The sequence below is a fragment of the Ascidia mentula genome, chromosome 7 (assembly GCF_947561715.1).
Source record: "Ascidia mentula chromosome 7, kaAscMent1.1, whole genome shotgun sequence".
Taxonomy (NCBI): Eukaryota; Metazoa; Chordata; class Ascidiacea; order Phlebobranchia; family Ascidiidae; genus Ascidia; species Ascidia mentula.
Window position 1 is genome coordinate 15611887 of NC_138572.1, and position 12309 is coordinate 15624195.

The 12309-nt window shown below is 35.6% G+C and overlaps 1 protein-coding gene and 1 long non-coding RNA gene across 10 annotated transcripts in view; both read left to right on the plus strand.

The window, feature by feature from the left end:
• Positions 1-12309, plus strand: part of LOC145908231 (uncharacterized) — a 47201-nt gene that overhangs the window by 5369 nt on the left and 29523 nt on the right. The window lies entirely within an intron of this gene.
• LOC145908789 (uncharacterized) lies at positions 8683-9752 on the plus strand. The gene is made up of 6 exons (XM_082996119.1): positions 8683-8849; positions 8914-9064; positions 9126-9237; positions 9297-9446; positions 9504-9554; positions 9613-9752. Exons 1-6 carry the CDS (start codon positions 8683-8685, stop codon positions 9750-9752), a joined length of 771 nt encoding a protein of 256 aa, XP_082852245.1.

The window sequence follows — 12309 nt, forward strand, 5'->3', positions numbered from 1 at the left end:
TTTTTAATTTTTTTATGATAGAAACGAAAGTGCACTAAAATCCACGCTATGTTTCCGTTTGTGGCAACCACCTACACTCAGAATTTTTGATTTAGGCTAAATCGTTTACAACTTCCTCCATAGCGGTGTTTCCTCATCTGTGAGTCGCGACTCAAAGTTGGGTCGCTTATTGCAAGTAAAGCAAAAAATTGTGTATTAGGACTTGTGAATATGGATGCTTTGTAGTTTTTTAAGTGTTTGTTACGTCAAACTGACTTTTATGCTTGTGCGCGATAATTTTGCATTATAGAATTTAAAAAATAGGGTTTCCTGAAAAAAGGTTGGGAATTATTGCTCTGTGGTAACACCACAAGTTTATTTGGTAGTAACTAGTGGAAGGAGGCGGATATGCAAAAGTTAATTAAAGAGAGTGTTTTAGCAGTATCTTCAAGCAAAAATAAAATTAATACAACAACTGTATCAATAAAGAGTGTGTTTTAGCAAAGGACGATTTAACTGCGCACCGCAGAACTTGTGCCATAACACGTGACGCGGCGGATGAATATTGGCAAAAAAGGAATTATGAAATTTTTTCTCTGCTGCATAATTCTTGAATCGTTTTAAGTTATTTTTAATCCAAATTAATATATTGTTAAAATACTTTTGAAGAATACTCGAATCGATTAAATATATATCAAACAATTTGTAGTTGTACACGTGGGGACTACTTTGTCTTTGTGGCATGTTACTTGTTAACTGATCTCTTTATTGATTGCGTCCTGCGTCGCCTGCACGTGTTGTTGCAAAATATTTCAGTTATACAGGAGTGGTTTGTTATTTGTAGACCTGGAAGTGTTGGACAAGTTTTTTGGTTGAAAAACTGGCCCTTATATTTTGTGTGGTAAGTAGCCCTTGAAGCAGATACTTCTAATTTTCTTGAAAAAAAATATAAAAATTTAAGTTGGTAAAGTGTGTACAAGACGACCATGCTAAAGTGCCCTTACCCAGGATGTGATGTGGTACAAAGTTCATTTAAGCTTCACTTAAAACATCTTCGAAGCAGCCATTTGCATGAAGGTTTCACCGATCGTTTTAAATGTACATTGGAGAACTGCAACAGGACGTACACATCTTATGAATCGTACCGTGTGCATTTGTACAAATCACATAAATGTTTAAATGACTTGATTGATTGTGGTGAGACCAATAATAATCCTAATGCAAATTTATTAACTGTAAAGCGAAAGGATGAAGAAGTATGTGAGGAGGCTCTTCCCGAATTTCAATTTGATGACTCTTTTATGTCACTGTTTTTAAAGCTGCGCGAAAAGCACGTTTTGCCAGTAACTGTGTCTTTAGACATTATGACTGATGTTGCACAATTTGTTTGTCAGTTCCATACTGAGAGTCCTTTAACTTCTATCAAGCATTTTCTGGCTGACCAACATCAAACGTTATGTAAAAAAATCAAAAATGAATCATTTTACAGGAATTATTGCCTGTCTGTTGGTTTGGTTGAATCTAAGGAAATTAGTTTGGGTATGGACAATGGAAGTTTTCAGTATGTACCAATTACTGAAACTCTAAAAAGATATATCTCCCATAGTGATGTTGCAGACAGTATTGCCAGAAATTTACAGCATTCACATGTAGGATTATGTGATTATACAGATGGAGAAGCTTTTCGACTAAATGCATATTTTAAAGGGGATCGATATAAATTGAGAATACAACTATATTGCGATGATATTGAAGTGTGTAACCCTCTTGGAACATCCCGTGGTATTCATAAATTAACCTGTTTTTATTTTACGATTTGCAATATGGAAAAAAAAGTATCTTTCGAATCACAGCAATATACATTTGTTAATTGTTGCCTTGTCTACACAAAATAATAAAGAATGTGGGATATGGGCCAGTTCTGCATAAATTCTCTGAAGACATGGAAAACTTGGAAAAGTTTGGTTTGACTGTTAATGTAAATGATGGCCGGACTATTCACTTTATGTGTGGAGTTTCTTGCATATGTGGGGACAATTTGGCCATGCATGACATTGGTGGGTTTCGCAAGACATTTTCTAGTGGCCGTGTTTGCAGATTTTGTTTGTGTACTCATAATGAAGTGAAGTCCAAATGTCATGAAAGCATGTTTGCTTTGCGAACAGCACAAAATCATATATCACATCTATTGCTGAGGATAACTCTCTAATTTCTGCATACGGAGTAAGGTGCTCACCCATACTTTCAAACCTTTCATCATTTGATGTCATACTAGGCCTACCCCCAGATATTATGCATGATATGCTGGAGGGGGTTATTCCAGTTACTTTAAACCTGATAATTGAGGAACTTGGAAGATCAAAGAAACTGTGTCGATCTGACATTATTCACAAATTAAAAGACTTTCAGTTTGGCCGCAATGACAGGCAAAACAAGCCTGTTAGTTGGATTCTCGGAACTTCATGTGCCCTAAATGCACATGAGTCATGGTGTTTGTTTAGGATTTTTCCGTTTTTGTTGGGCCAATTTGTTTCTGTGGATTGTACTGTGTGGAAACTATATAAGTTGTTGTCAAACATTTGTGACATTGTGTTTGCCCCTGAAATTGCTACAGAATGGATCAATGAACTCGACATACTTATACTTGACTTTTATCAGCTAGTTATGGAAGTAGATAAAACAAAACTGAAACCGAAGTTTCATTTCATGTTGCATTACCCAAGATTAATTATACGCTTTGGTCCACTACGACACTTGTGGTCAATGAGGTTTGAGTCTTATCACCAACGGGTAAAAAAGGTTGTGAAAAGATCTTGCAACTTCAAAAACATTTGCCTTACTGTAACCAAGCGTATCCAGGGACTGAGGTGCTGGGAACAAAGTGGGATGAACTGTCTAAGCAATGACAAAATGTTAAAAGGTCATGTATCCATTAAATATATTAGTGTCAACTCTATGCCAACTGCTGCATTTAATCTCCTCAGTAATACTTTTAGCGTGCTAAACCCTAACTTAGAATCGACCAGGTGCTTGTCGTTTGACTGTTGTCGCTATTGTTTTAATGATTTTTTTGTCATCGACATAATCGAGGAGCAGCCTATTTTTTTGCAAACAAAGTTTATATTGCTTATTAATGAGGGATGGTATATAACTGGTAATTTGTATTATTCCAATTACTGGCATATTTTTAAGGCTGGAATGGAAATGAGTCGTGCTCATGATATATATGTGGTTAACAAGCATGAGTATATAAAGCTCAATTATCGCATTTGCCCTCATGAATGACTTGACATAAAAACGTAAGCTAACAGTGGCCATCTGTATGCAGCTTACGGAAATCATTATTGCCTCCACTTGCTTATATAAAAGTTTATAATTGTTTTTTTTGTGGTTTTCTAGAAGCTAGTCAAAAATGTTTCATGTGACTTATGGAGATGTAAAAAAAGTTGTAACAGTAAGTTCACTGGAAAATCTACATGATGTTCTGAAAAAAACTTTTGGTGTAAAAAATATTCAGCTGCAAGTGTTTAACAGTCAATTTCAGGATTGGGTAGATGTGGAAAATAAAGAAATTATTCCAAATTTAAGTGAACTAAAATTACAATCAAGATCACCAGAGGAACCAACTACAAGCCCGAGCACTAGCACAGCAGAAGAAAGTGATGTTACATCACCATTTGAAGAGTCGTTTTCGAGCACTTGCAGCATTGAAGAAGAGTTACTAAGTGGCCATTGGTATATAAATTGCCACCATTTCCGATGTGTGTTACTGCTTCTATAAAAGAGGAAGAGGCAATTATACCAGGTAGAACTAGAAGGCAAATTGTAAATATCATTTTTAATGATATGCGAAAATACACAAAGTAAGTATTATTTTGTTTCGTTGCAAAAACGTGCTGTGCAGTGATATTGTGTTTTTATTTTTAGTTATCCGATGCCAAATCAGTATAGAGAAGTCTGTTTGTCTCTTGTGACAACATACCCAGCACTGCGAGACAGGTTTTCACCAACTGGATCATTTCATGTAAGCCCTCGTTTGTTAATACAAAAATTGTGTTAATTTGTATCTTTATGTTAGACTTCTTGGCTCAACATGTTGCGAGGCAAGTTCAAGGATTTCAGAAGGCATCTTGTTGAAGATGCTATTAGAAACAAAATGAAAGAAAAGTATGGCCAGTGTTACAAGCGTAGAAAGCAAGATGACGTGGTAGAGACAGTAAGCAAAAAGAGAAGAAGCAAGCTTTCGGATAGTGTGAGTTAACAACATATGTTTTCTTTTGCAAGTAAGTGTGTTTCATTAGCATTGTTTCTGTACATATACTCGGAATTCGAGTGCAGAAGATGAATTCAGCATAAATTATCACAAAGAAGTATTAAAAAAGGAAATAAAACAGAAGAATCCTAATTTTTCTGTAATCAAAGACAGGCTTATGAGGACTTTCTCTGCAAGGAGAAAATTAATTCTGGAAGGGTTGCCCATGAGCGCATTGTTTGAAGAGTACGAGGCATTACAGTTTTCGACATGGGTAAGCATTATGTTGGAAAGTTTTTTTTTGTGGTGAGCTTTTTCAACTCATATGTGAGGATCAGTCATTTTGTTTTTGTGCAGAATGGTGAGCAAATTCATTTTTTAGAATATAAAAATGAAAAGTTTTTGTGAAGTTATTGGAAGAAATGAAGCAAATAACCAATGTTGATGTTGAGAATCTTCTACAAACTGCGGAACTAAGAAAGGCAAAAAAGTTAATTCGTTGGGGTGATGTTCCAGAGGCTTGGAATAAAATTTTAGGTGGACATGCTACTGAGCAAAAAACTGTTTATTAATAGAATTGTTTTTGGTTTATAAAGTGTTAGTATATCTTCTTATGTATGGGGTGCTGCTTGTTAAAAAAGATTATACATGTATCATGTGTTGTTTTAGATCAAGATGTTTTTTTCTGGATGCTTTGTATTCCAACATTGTTTAAAGAAAATTTGGCCTATTTCTTTGCAATGGACAAGGCAAGTGAATTGATAATTGTTTCCCCTTTCAAGCAAATACATTAATAAATTATATTTGCAGGATGTTATCTCACCATATCCAACCTTACAGTATGATGCTGATAAAACATGCTTCTTTGTTTTTGTGGATGGTTGGGCTGTATCAGTCAGTGGTGGTATCTTGCAAGGGTTATCCACACTTATTGCTGCTTATTGGGTTTTTGATGTAACCATTCCCAAGCAAATTTCCAAAACAATGTCATTGTTATGTGGGTATATTTTATATATTTATATATTTGAATGTAAAAGTGGAAGTGCCTGTGTTGAAAGTGATTAACAAACTGTAAAGTTTGGCCAGTTTGTTATGCATCAAAAATGAGCTGTTCATTTTCTTGGGAGTTCCCAGACGTAATTGTCTCATGCATTATGTGTGGATATGTTTTACATTTGAATGTAAGTGAAGTGCCTGAACCTGTGTTTAAAGTAATTAACTAACCTTGAAGTTTCGCCAGTTTGTTATGCAGTAAAAACGAACTGTTGATTTTATTGAATCCCAGACAACTGTCGTGATGCATCTAAATCGAAAAAATACAAACTGATGCTGGACAATAAAATATGTGTTTGTATTGTGCTGTAGGGTGGAAACTGCTACTTCATGGGAGGGTATGGAAAAGTATCCTCTCCAGTAGGGTGGAAATTGCACTATCATGGGGTGGTTTAGTAACATCCACCCTTGGGTTATATAATGTATTTCATCCCTATGGGAGAAAAAACTGTATCACCCACATAGGTGCAAATTTCCACCATTACAGTTTACAGTGTGGGGCACCCCTGCCTTCACTGCCTCAAAATGGTGCCCCAGGTGCAAACCATAATCAGGAGAAACAAGCACAAGTAAGAGTTGGAAATTTAAATGTTGAGGTCTAAGTTGAAATATATTTTGTTTCGCAGAAAAGAAAAAATATGCCCAAAGGTATTGTTATACACTTTTGCTTTGGACATGCTTAAGTAACTTTGTGTAATTTTACGCAGATACCTGACTCAAAGCGAATTCAGAAAGCTACAAGAGTAAGTAAATGTGCATTTACACATAAAATCAACTGAAAAAAATAACCCACTTGTTTTACTTTTTTAGTATGAACAAAATGTCAAAGACGGCAAAGTAAGTAGCCTAATTGCTAAACACTTATCATGAACATGCACTAGTAGTAATTAATATCATTTGTTTGCTGTTCAGATGGGTATCACCCCAATATTTTCAGGAAAATGTAAGTTGTATTTTAAGTAAGTCATGAAAACACAGGTGGAATAATTTTTAATGTTTTTATAAATCACATTTATATATTTATTTCCCAAGTTGTACATTACTGTTTTTGGTTCAAAAAGTATTAAATCATTGTTTTTTTTTTGTGATGTACATCACTATTTTCAGTTTAAAAAGAGAAAAGCAACTGCGGTGGTAAGTGTTGTGTAATGCTGGTTGCACAGTTCACTGCTAACATATTCAATCTGCTTATTGACACTCATACTACATTATGTTATACATCAACTTATTTGTAATATTATTAATTATGTGCAGACTGACAAAGCCAGGCAGTGCCTTGTGAGTAACTTTTGTACAAAATAAATTCTAATTTGTTCACTAACATATGATGTGTGTTTTTTTGTGTAGACAAACGGAGCCAAACAGTTTCTGGTAAGTTTTAAAAACATTTATTCTTTGACAACATTTAAACCATTACATTTTTGCAGAATAATGAAGTGAAGCAGTTTGTTGTAAGTGACTACATTGCAATGTTAATTATAAGTTAAAATCTTTTTTTCATTAACTTACAAACCACAATTTAATTTTGTTTTTGTGCAGATTAATGAAGACAAAGCGCCAAAGGTAAGAACTAAATTGTAACACCCGTAGTGCCTATCTTCATTAACTTATAAACCTGATCTAATTTTGTTTTTGTGCAGATTGATAAAGCCAAAGTACCAGAGGTAAGAACTTAATTGTAACACCCGTAGTGCCTATCTTCATTAACTCACAAACCACATTTCAACTTTGTTTTTGTGCAGATTGATAAAGCCAAAGTACCGGAGGTGAGTAACACTACTACCTATCTTCATTAACTTACAAACCACAATTTAACTTTGTTTTTGTGCAGATTAACGAAGATAAAGCGCCAAAGGTAAGAACTAAATTGTAACACCCGTAGTGCCTATCTTCATTAACTTATAAACCTGATCTAATTTTGTTTTTGTGCAGATTGATAAAGCCAAAGTACCAGAGGTAAGAACTTAATTGTAACACCCGTAGTGCCTATCTTCATTAATTCACAAACCACATTTCAACTTTGTTTTTGTGCAGATTGATAAAGCCAAAGTACCGGAGGTGAGTAACACTACTACCTATCTTCATTAACTTACAAACCACAATTTAACTTTGTTTTTGTGCAGATTAATGAAGATAAAGCGCCAAAGGTAAGAACTAAATTGTAACACCCGTAGTGCCTATCTTCATTAACTTATAAACCTGATCTAATTTTGTTTTTGTGCAGATTGATAAAGCCAAAGTACCAGAGGTAAGAACTTAATTGTAACACCCGTAGTGCCTATCTTCATTAACTTATAAACCTGATTTAATTTTGTTTTTACAGACATAGAAAAGCAGACATTGTAAGTACATTCACAAAATTCATGATGTGTGTCATTCACATTGCTGTTTTTATTTAGATGTCACCAATAAAGAACCAAAAGATTTGTTTATTGATTTTTTTGCAAAAAGGGTTTTGCAACCTTCGCACAGCATAGTGGCATATACACCTCACTCGATAACAAAGCGTTTGCACTGGCTAGGGTTTTGCAACCTTCGCACAGCATAGTGGCATATACACCTCACTCGATAACCAAGCGTTTGCACTGGCTAGGGTTTGTAAAATATGATAACATTTTTATGATTAATTTGGACAAACAAAATATATACCATTTGATGCATCATCAACAGTTTTGCCTACACACTCTGTGTGGAACCATTGTATGCATCTTGTACATTCAACCCAAAGAGTCTTGGAATTATCATTGCAAAACTTGCACATGTCTCTTTTGGGTTTACCATTTAGGCAGTTCCCTGCAATTGTATCAAATATTTCTTTGCGGTATGAGTATACAGAACCTCTTTGTTCAAGGCTTGTTGCCATAGTAAGCCACTTGGCATACATGCAAACAAAAACTCCACAACTGCCAGAATGAGGTTGGTGTACTCGTTTTGGGGATTCCAACGATTCAAGCTGAAATTTAAATTTTTCTGACAGCAAATGGTTGACCATTGATTTTGCCATAGAAAGACCTTTCACATATACTATGTTTCCATGTCGCGATTTGGCTTAGCCCAAATATTTGGTCCATGTCTTACGTTTTTGGCCAAAAACGGGTCGTGTTTCCATGTCGCGTACGCATTCAAGCATAACAGTGTTTCACACTTCGCTGATCAATTCCCGGGGTTTGTGTAAGTGCGAAAACCTGGCAAATCGCCTCTGTTGGTCACCAAAACAGGCAAATAGGAGTGAAATGACGGTCCATATGGCAGTTGTATGGAGGTTAATTGCATTTTATGTATTTAATGGCCAGTTTACTTAAAAAAAGGGTTCAAAAGTGTTGTTCCAGTCTAGTCACCAAAAAGACAGTTTTATGACACTTTTCTGTCAAGTATCAGAAAACGTTTGTTTATAAAGTATGGAGGACACAAGGCAAAGGTGGAGTAAACAGCAGGTTTTAGACCTAATTTCAGTTGCAAAGGAGGTTAAGTTAATAGAAAAGTCTGACAGTAAATCCTGCAGAAACAAAGATCTATTAAGTGATGTGGTGATCAAGATGAACGAAAAGGGCTACAACTTCACCATGTAAGATATTATTGTATATATGTGTCTACTTTGCAATTTTCATTAAAACTTTGTTTTTTTGTAGTTCACAAGTACGAAGAAAGTGGAAAAGCTTGAAAAGTGAATATCATAAAATAAAAATTGGTCTTGGAACATCCGGTCATTCATCAAAAGGATTAAATTGGCCATATTTTGAACCAATGGATGAATTGTTTGGTACGAGACCTCGTTCCATGGTGAGACTTATAATCAATTTGAACATAATGTTAATTGTTACAGTTTAATGTTTATGTTAAGTCATCAGCTTCCTCATTTGGATTTGAGTCTTCTGATAGGCCACCATTGCAAGAAGTTTTAGAGATGGAAAATGAGCAAGAACATCAAGAAAATGTTTTTGCAACTTTGCTAGGTAGGCATGTGATTATAAAGGGCATTAATTTGTGTTAATGTCTAACATTTGTACTGCAGAGGACAATTTAGACGAAAATGCAAGACAGGGATTTGAAGAGGCAAGCAGCTCAAGCAGAGTGGATCCGCCATTTGTCGAATCACAAAATGTTCCAAACCTACAAGCAACGCAAGAAGATAGCATTCAGTCAACCCCTGGAGTAACAAGAGGTAGGTTTTGATTTAAACATTCTGTATTATTGTTGTTGATTGTTTCTTTTTGCTTAGGAACATCAAGGAGATCATTTCAACGGAGAACAAGAGCAACTAGGGCTCAGGGTAAGGGACTTTGGATAATTAAATCAAAGTACATCAATTGTGAACATATATGTTTAAGATACTGGAAGTCCACAGGCAAGACATGAAGAATTGCTTGCACACTTCAGAGAGGTGGAGGCAAGATCAAGTGCTCAAGTAGACAGAATGCTGAACATTTTGGAACGATTAGTGGATACTATAGACTCCACTCACCGTTAAGCAATTGTGTTTCCTTTCAAATAAAATGCTCAAAAATGCAACAATGAATTTTATTGAAAACATGACATTTCTCAGTTCGACATATTATACAGATAATCGGCAATTGTAGCTCTAATTGTGTTATCAGATGCTGCGTCAGAGAGTGTTTGTGAGGGGACATTTTCTTCATCAACATCCCTTTGTACAGGCGTTTGGGCCTCTTCACATATATTATGTAGTATGCAGCATGCACCAACTATTAGCGGCACTTTATCAATTTTAACATCAAGGGCTCTTTTCAAAAAACGCCCTCTTGCTTTTAATCTACCAAAAGCATTTTCAATAACAATGCGGCTACTGCTGTGGTGAAAGTTGAACTTTTCCTGCTTGTTCGTTAGTGTAGATCCTGTGTAAGGCCTCATTAACCATGGTAGCATTGGGTAAGCTGCATCCCCCAAGATCATTAGTGGGATTGCCTGGGCACCAATAATAATCTCACTCTAAAAAAAACAACAGAATGTTATTGTATATGAAGTAAATCAGTGCATAATGACATATTTACGTATTACCTTTGGCAGATTAGATGAGTTTTTGTAAAGGAATGATTTTTTCAAAACAGATGCATCATGCTCACTTCCAGGACATTTTATGGAAACATCTCTAAACCTTAAATTTATGAATGCAACATTATATTTTTTGTGAGTATTGCCAAACATCATCAATTCCTTACCTGTACTGATTGTCTGCTACTGCTTGCAAAACTATTGAATGAAATCGCTTTCTATTCAAATAATCCCTCGATCCTTCACTTGGGGCACGGACTGCTATATGACAACCATCAATAGCCCCATACACTTGAGGAAAACTTGTTTTTTGAAAGTTGCTTTCAGCAAGTTGTTTTGCTTCTGATTGATTGGGCATTTTTATGAAAGTTTCTTTTCTTCTTGCAAGTGCTTGACAGAAACTGACAACATACAATGGTTAGGCATTTTATGCAAATGTTTACAATGTATTTAACACACCTGTGCAAAAAGCGATGAACTGAAGTTTTATGAACTCCAAATAAAGATCCAACCACTCTAAATTCACAGGCTGAGGCTAATTTAAAAATTGCAATTGCAACTCTCATGTCAACAGGAACAGGTTTTCTGACCCAATAGTCATCTGCAACACAACATATATTTTATAGGCTACTGTGTATATGCATCTCCCTGTTATTTTTGGAAGTTTCTTAAAACTAACCAGGTTTCATATCATCCTCAACCAACGACACGATTTCATCAAAAGTTGATTTTCTCATCCTAAAACTTTCCATCCATTCAATGTCAGACACTGAAACTTTAAATTTTGGCCACCAATCTGTTGATCTATATTATGCACAATTTTAAAACAAAACCTAAACAAAATTATTATCATTGCCAACCTGTTTCTCATCCAAAATCTTCGCTGCTGCTTGGTATGACAATCTTCTAACATCGACATGCATAAAATTCTTTGTAGTTGTCTATTTTTTGCATCATTTAACATAGTTATCATCACTGCATCAACAACACATTTAACCACTGTTTTTGTCTCCACTTCCATATTGAACTTCTGAGCTGACCAACAAGCTATGCTACAACACATTCACACAGCAATACAGGGCAGGCAGGCACACAAAAAAAGCCTGTAGTGAACCTGTTTTCCTGAAACAGGAAATTTAATTGGAATAAAGCTACATACTTGACTTTTACTACTTAACGATGTACTTAAATCAAACTGATGTCGTAAATTAAGCAATTAGTGCAGTCTGCGACGAGACAACGACGTTGCTTGTATCATGCGATACGTAACTGCGCCAAAACATCCGAAAAACTACTGTTTACTGCGCAAAAAGCTACCAAACCTTGCTGCAATTACTACATGGCCTAAAAATTACTTGGCCAAAGTCAGTTAAGGACCACCTATTTTGATGGCCCAAAAATTCAGCCGTTTTGGCCAAGTACTCGGCCTGCGTCATTTGCGTCACTTCCATATTTGGTCACATGGCCCAAATACATGGACAAAACTCGCGACATGGAAACATAGTAATAGTCAACACAGGAATTTTGTAATGGGTCGACATACAACAATTTCCGTTTTCCAATGTTGACAGCAAGAAGAATCCAATGTCTTTTAGTTATCCAAGGCAAAAAAATTATTTGTTTTTTGTCAAGAGAGATGCCACTCCACAGTCGTTTAATAGAGCCTTTTTGTACTAATGTACGGACCACCATAGAACATACATACAGTGTATGGCTGTTGGCAGTGGTTAATCTCCACAAGTAACTGTTAATAACTTCATCAGTTAACCAGCCAGGGATGAACTCTTGATCTTTAGATTTTAACATCGCTTTTTCACTGTCCGGTAAAACAGGTTCAACTGTTTTTAGATCCAACATACAGAGAGAATGTGGCCCATTTTTTAAAATCTGCTGATCAATCTTGGTTCGTTTGTTTACAATCTTTGGGGTTTAATGTTTGTGGCTTGCACCTTTTTATGTGATTTGTTTGCAATATAGGCTGGTGTGACAAAGTCATCATCCGTGTGTTCTAAAAT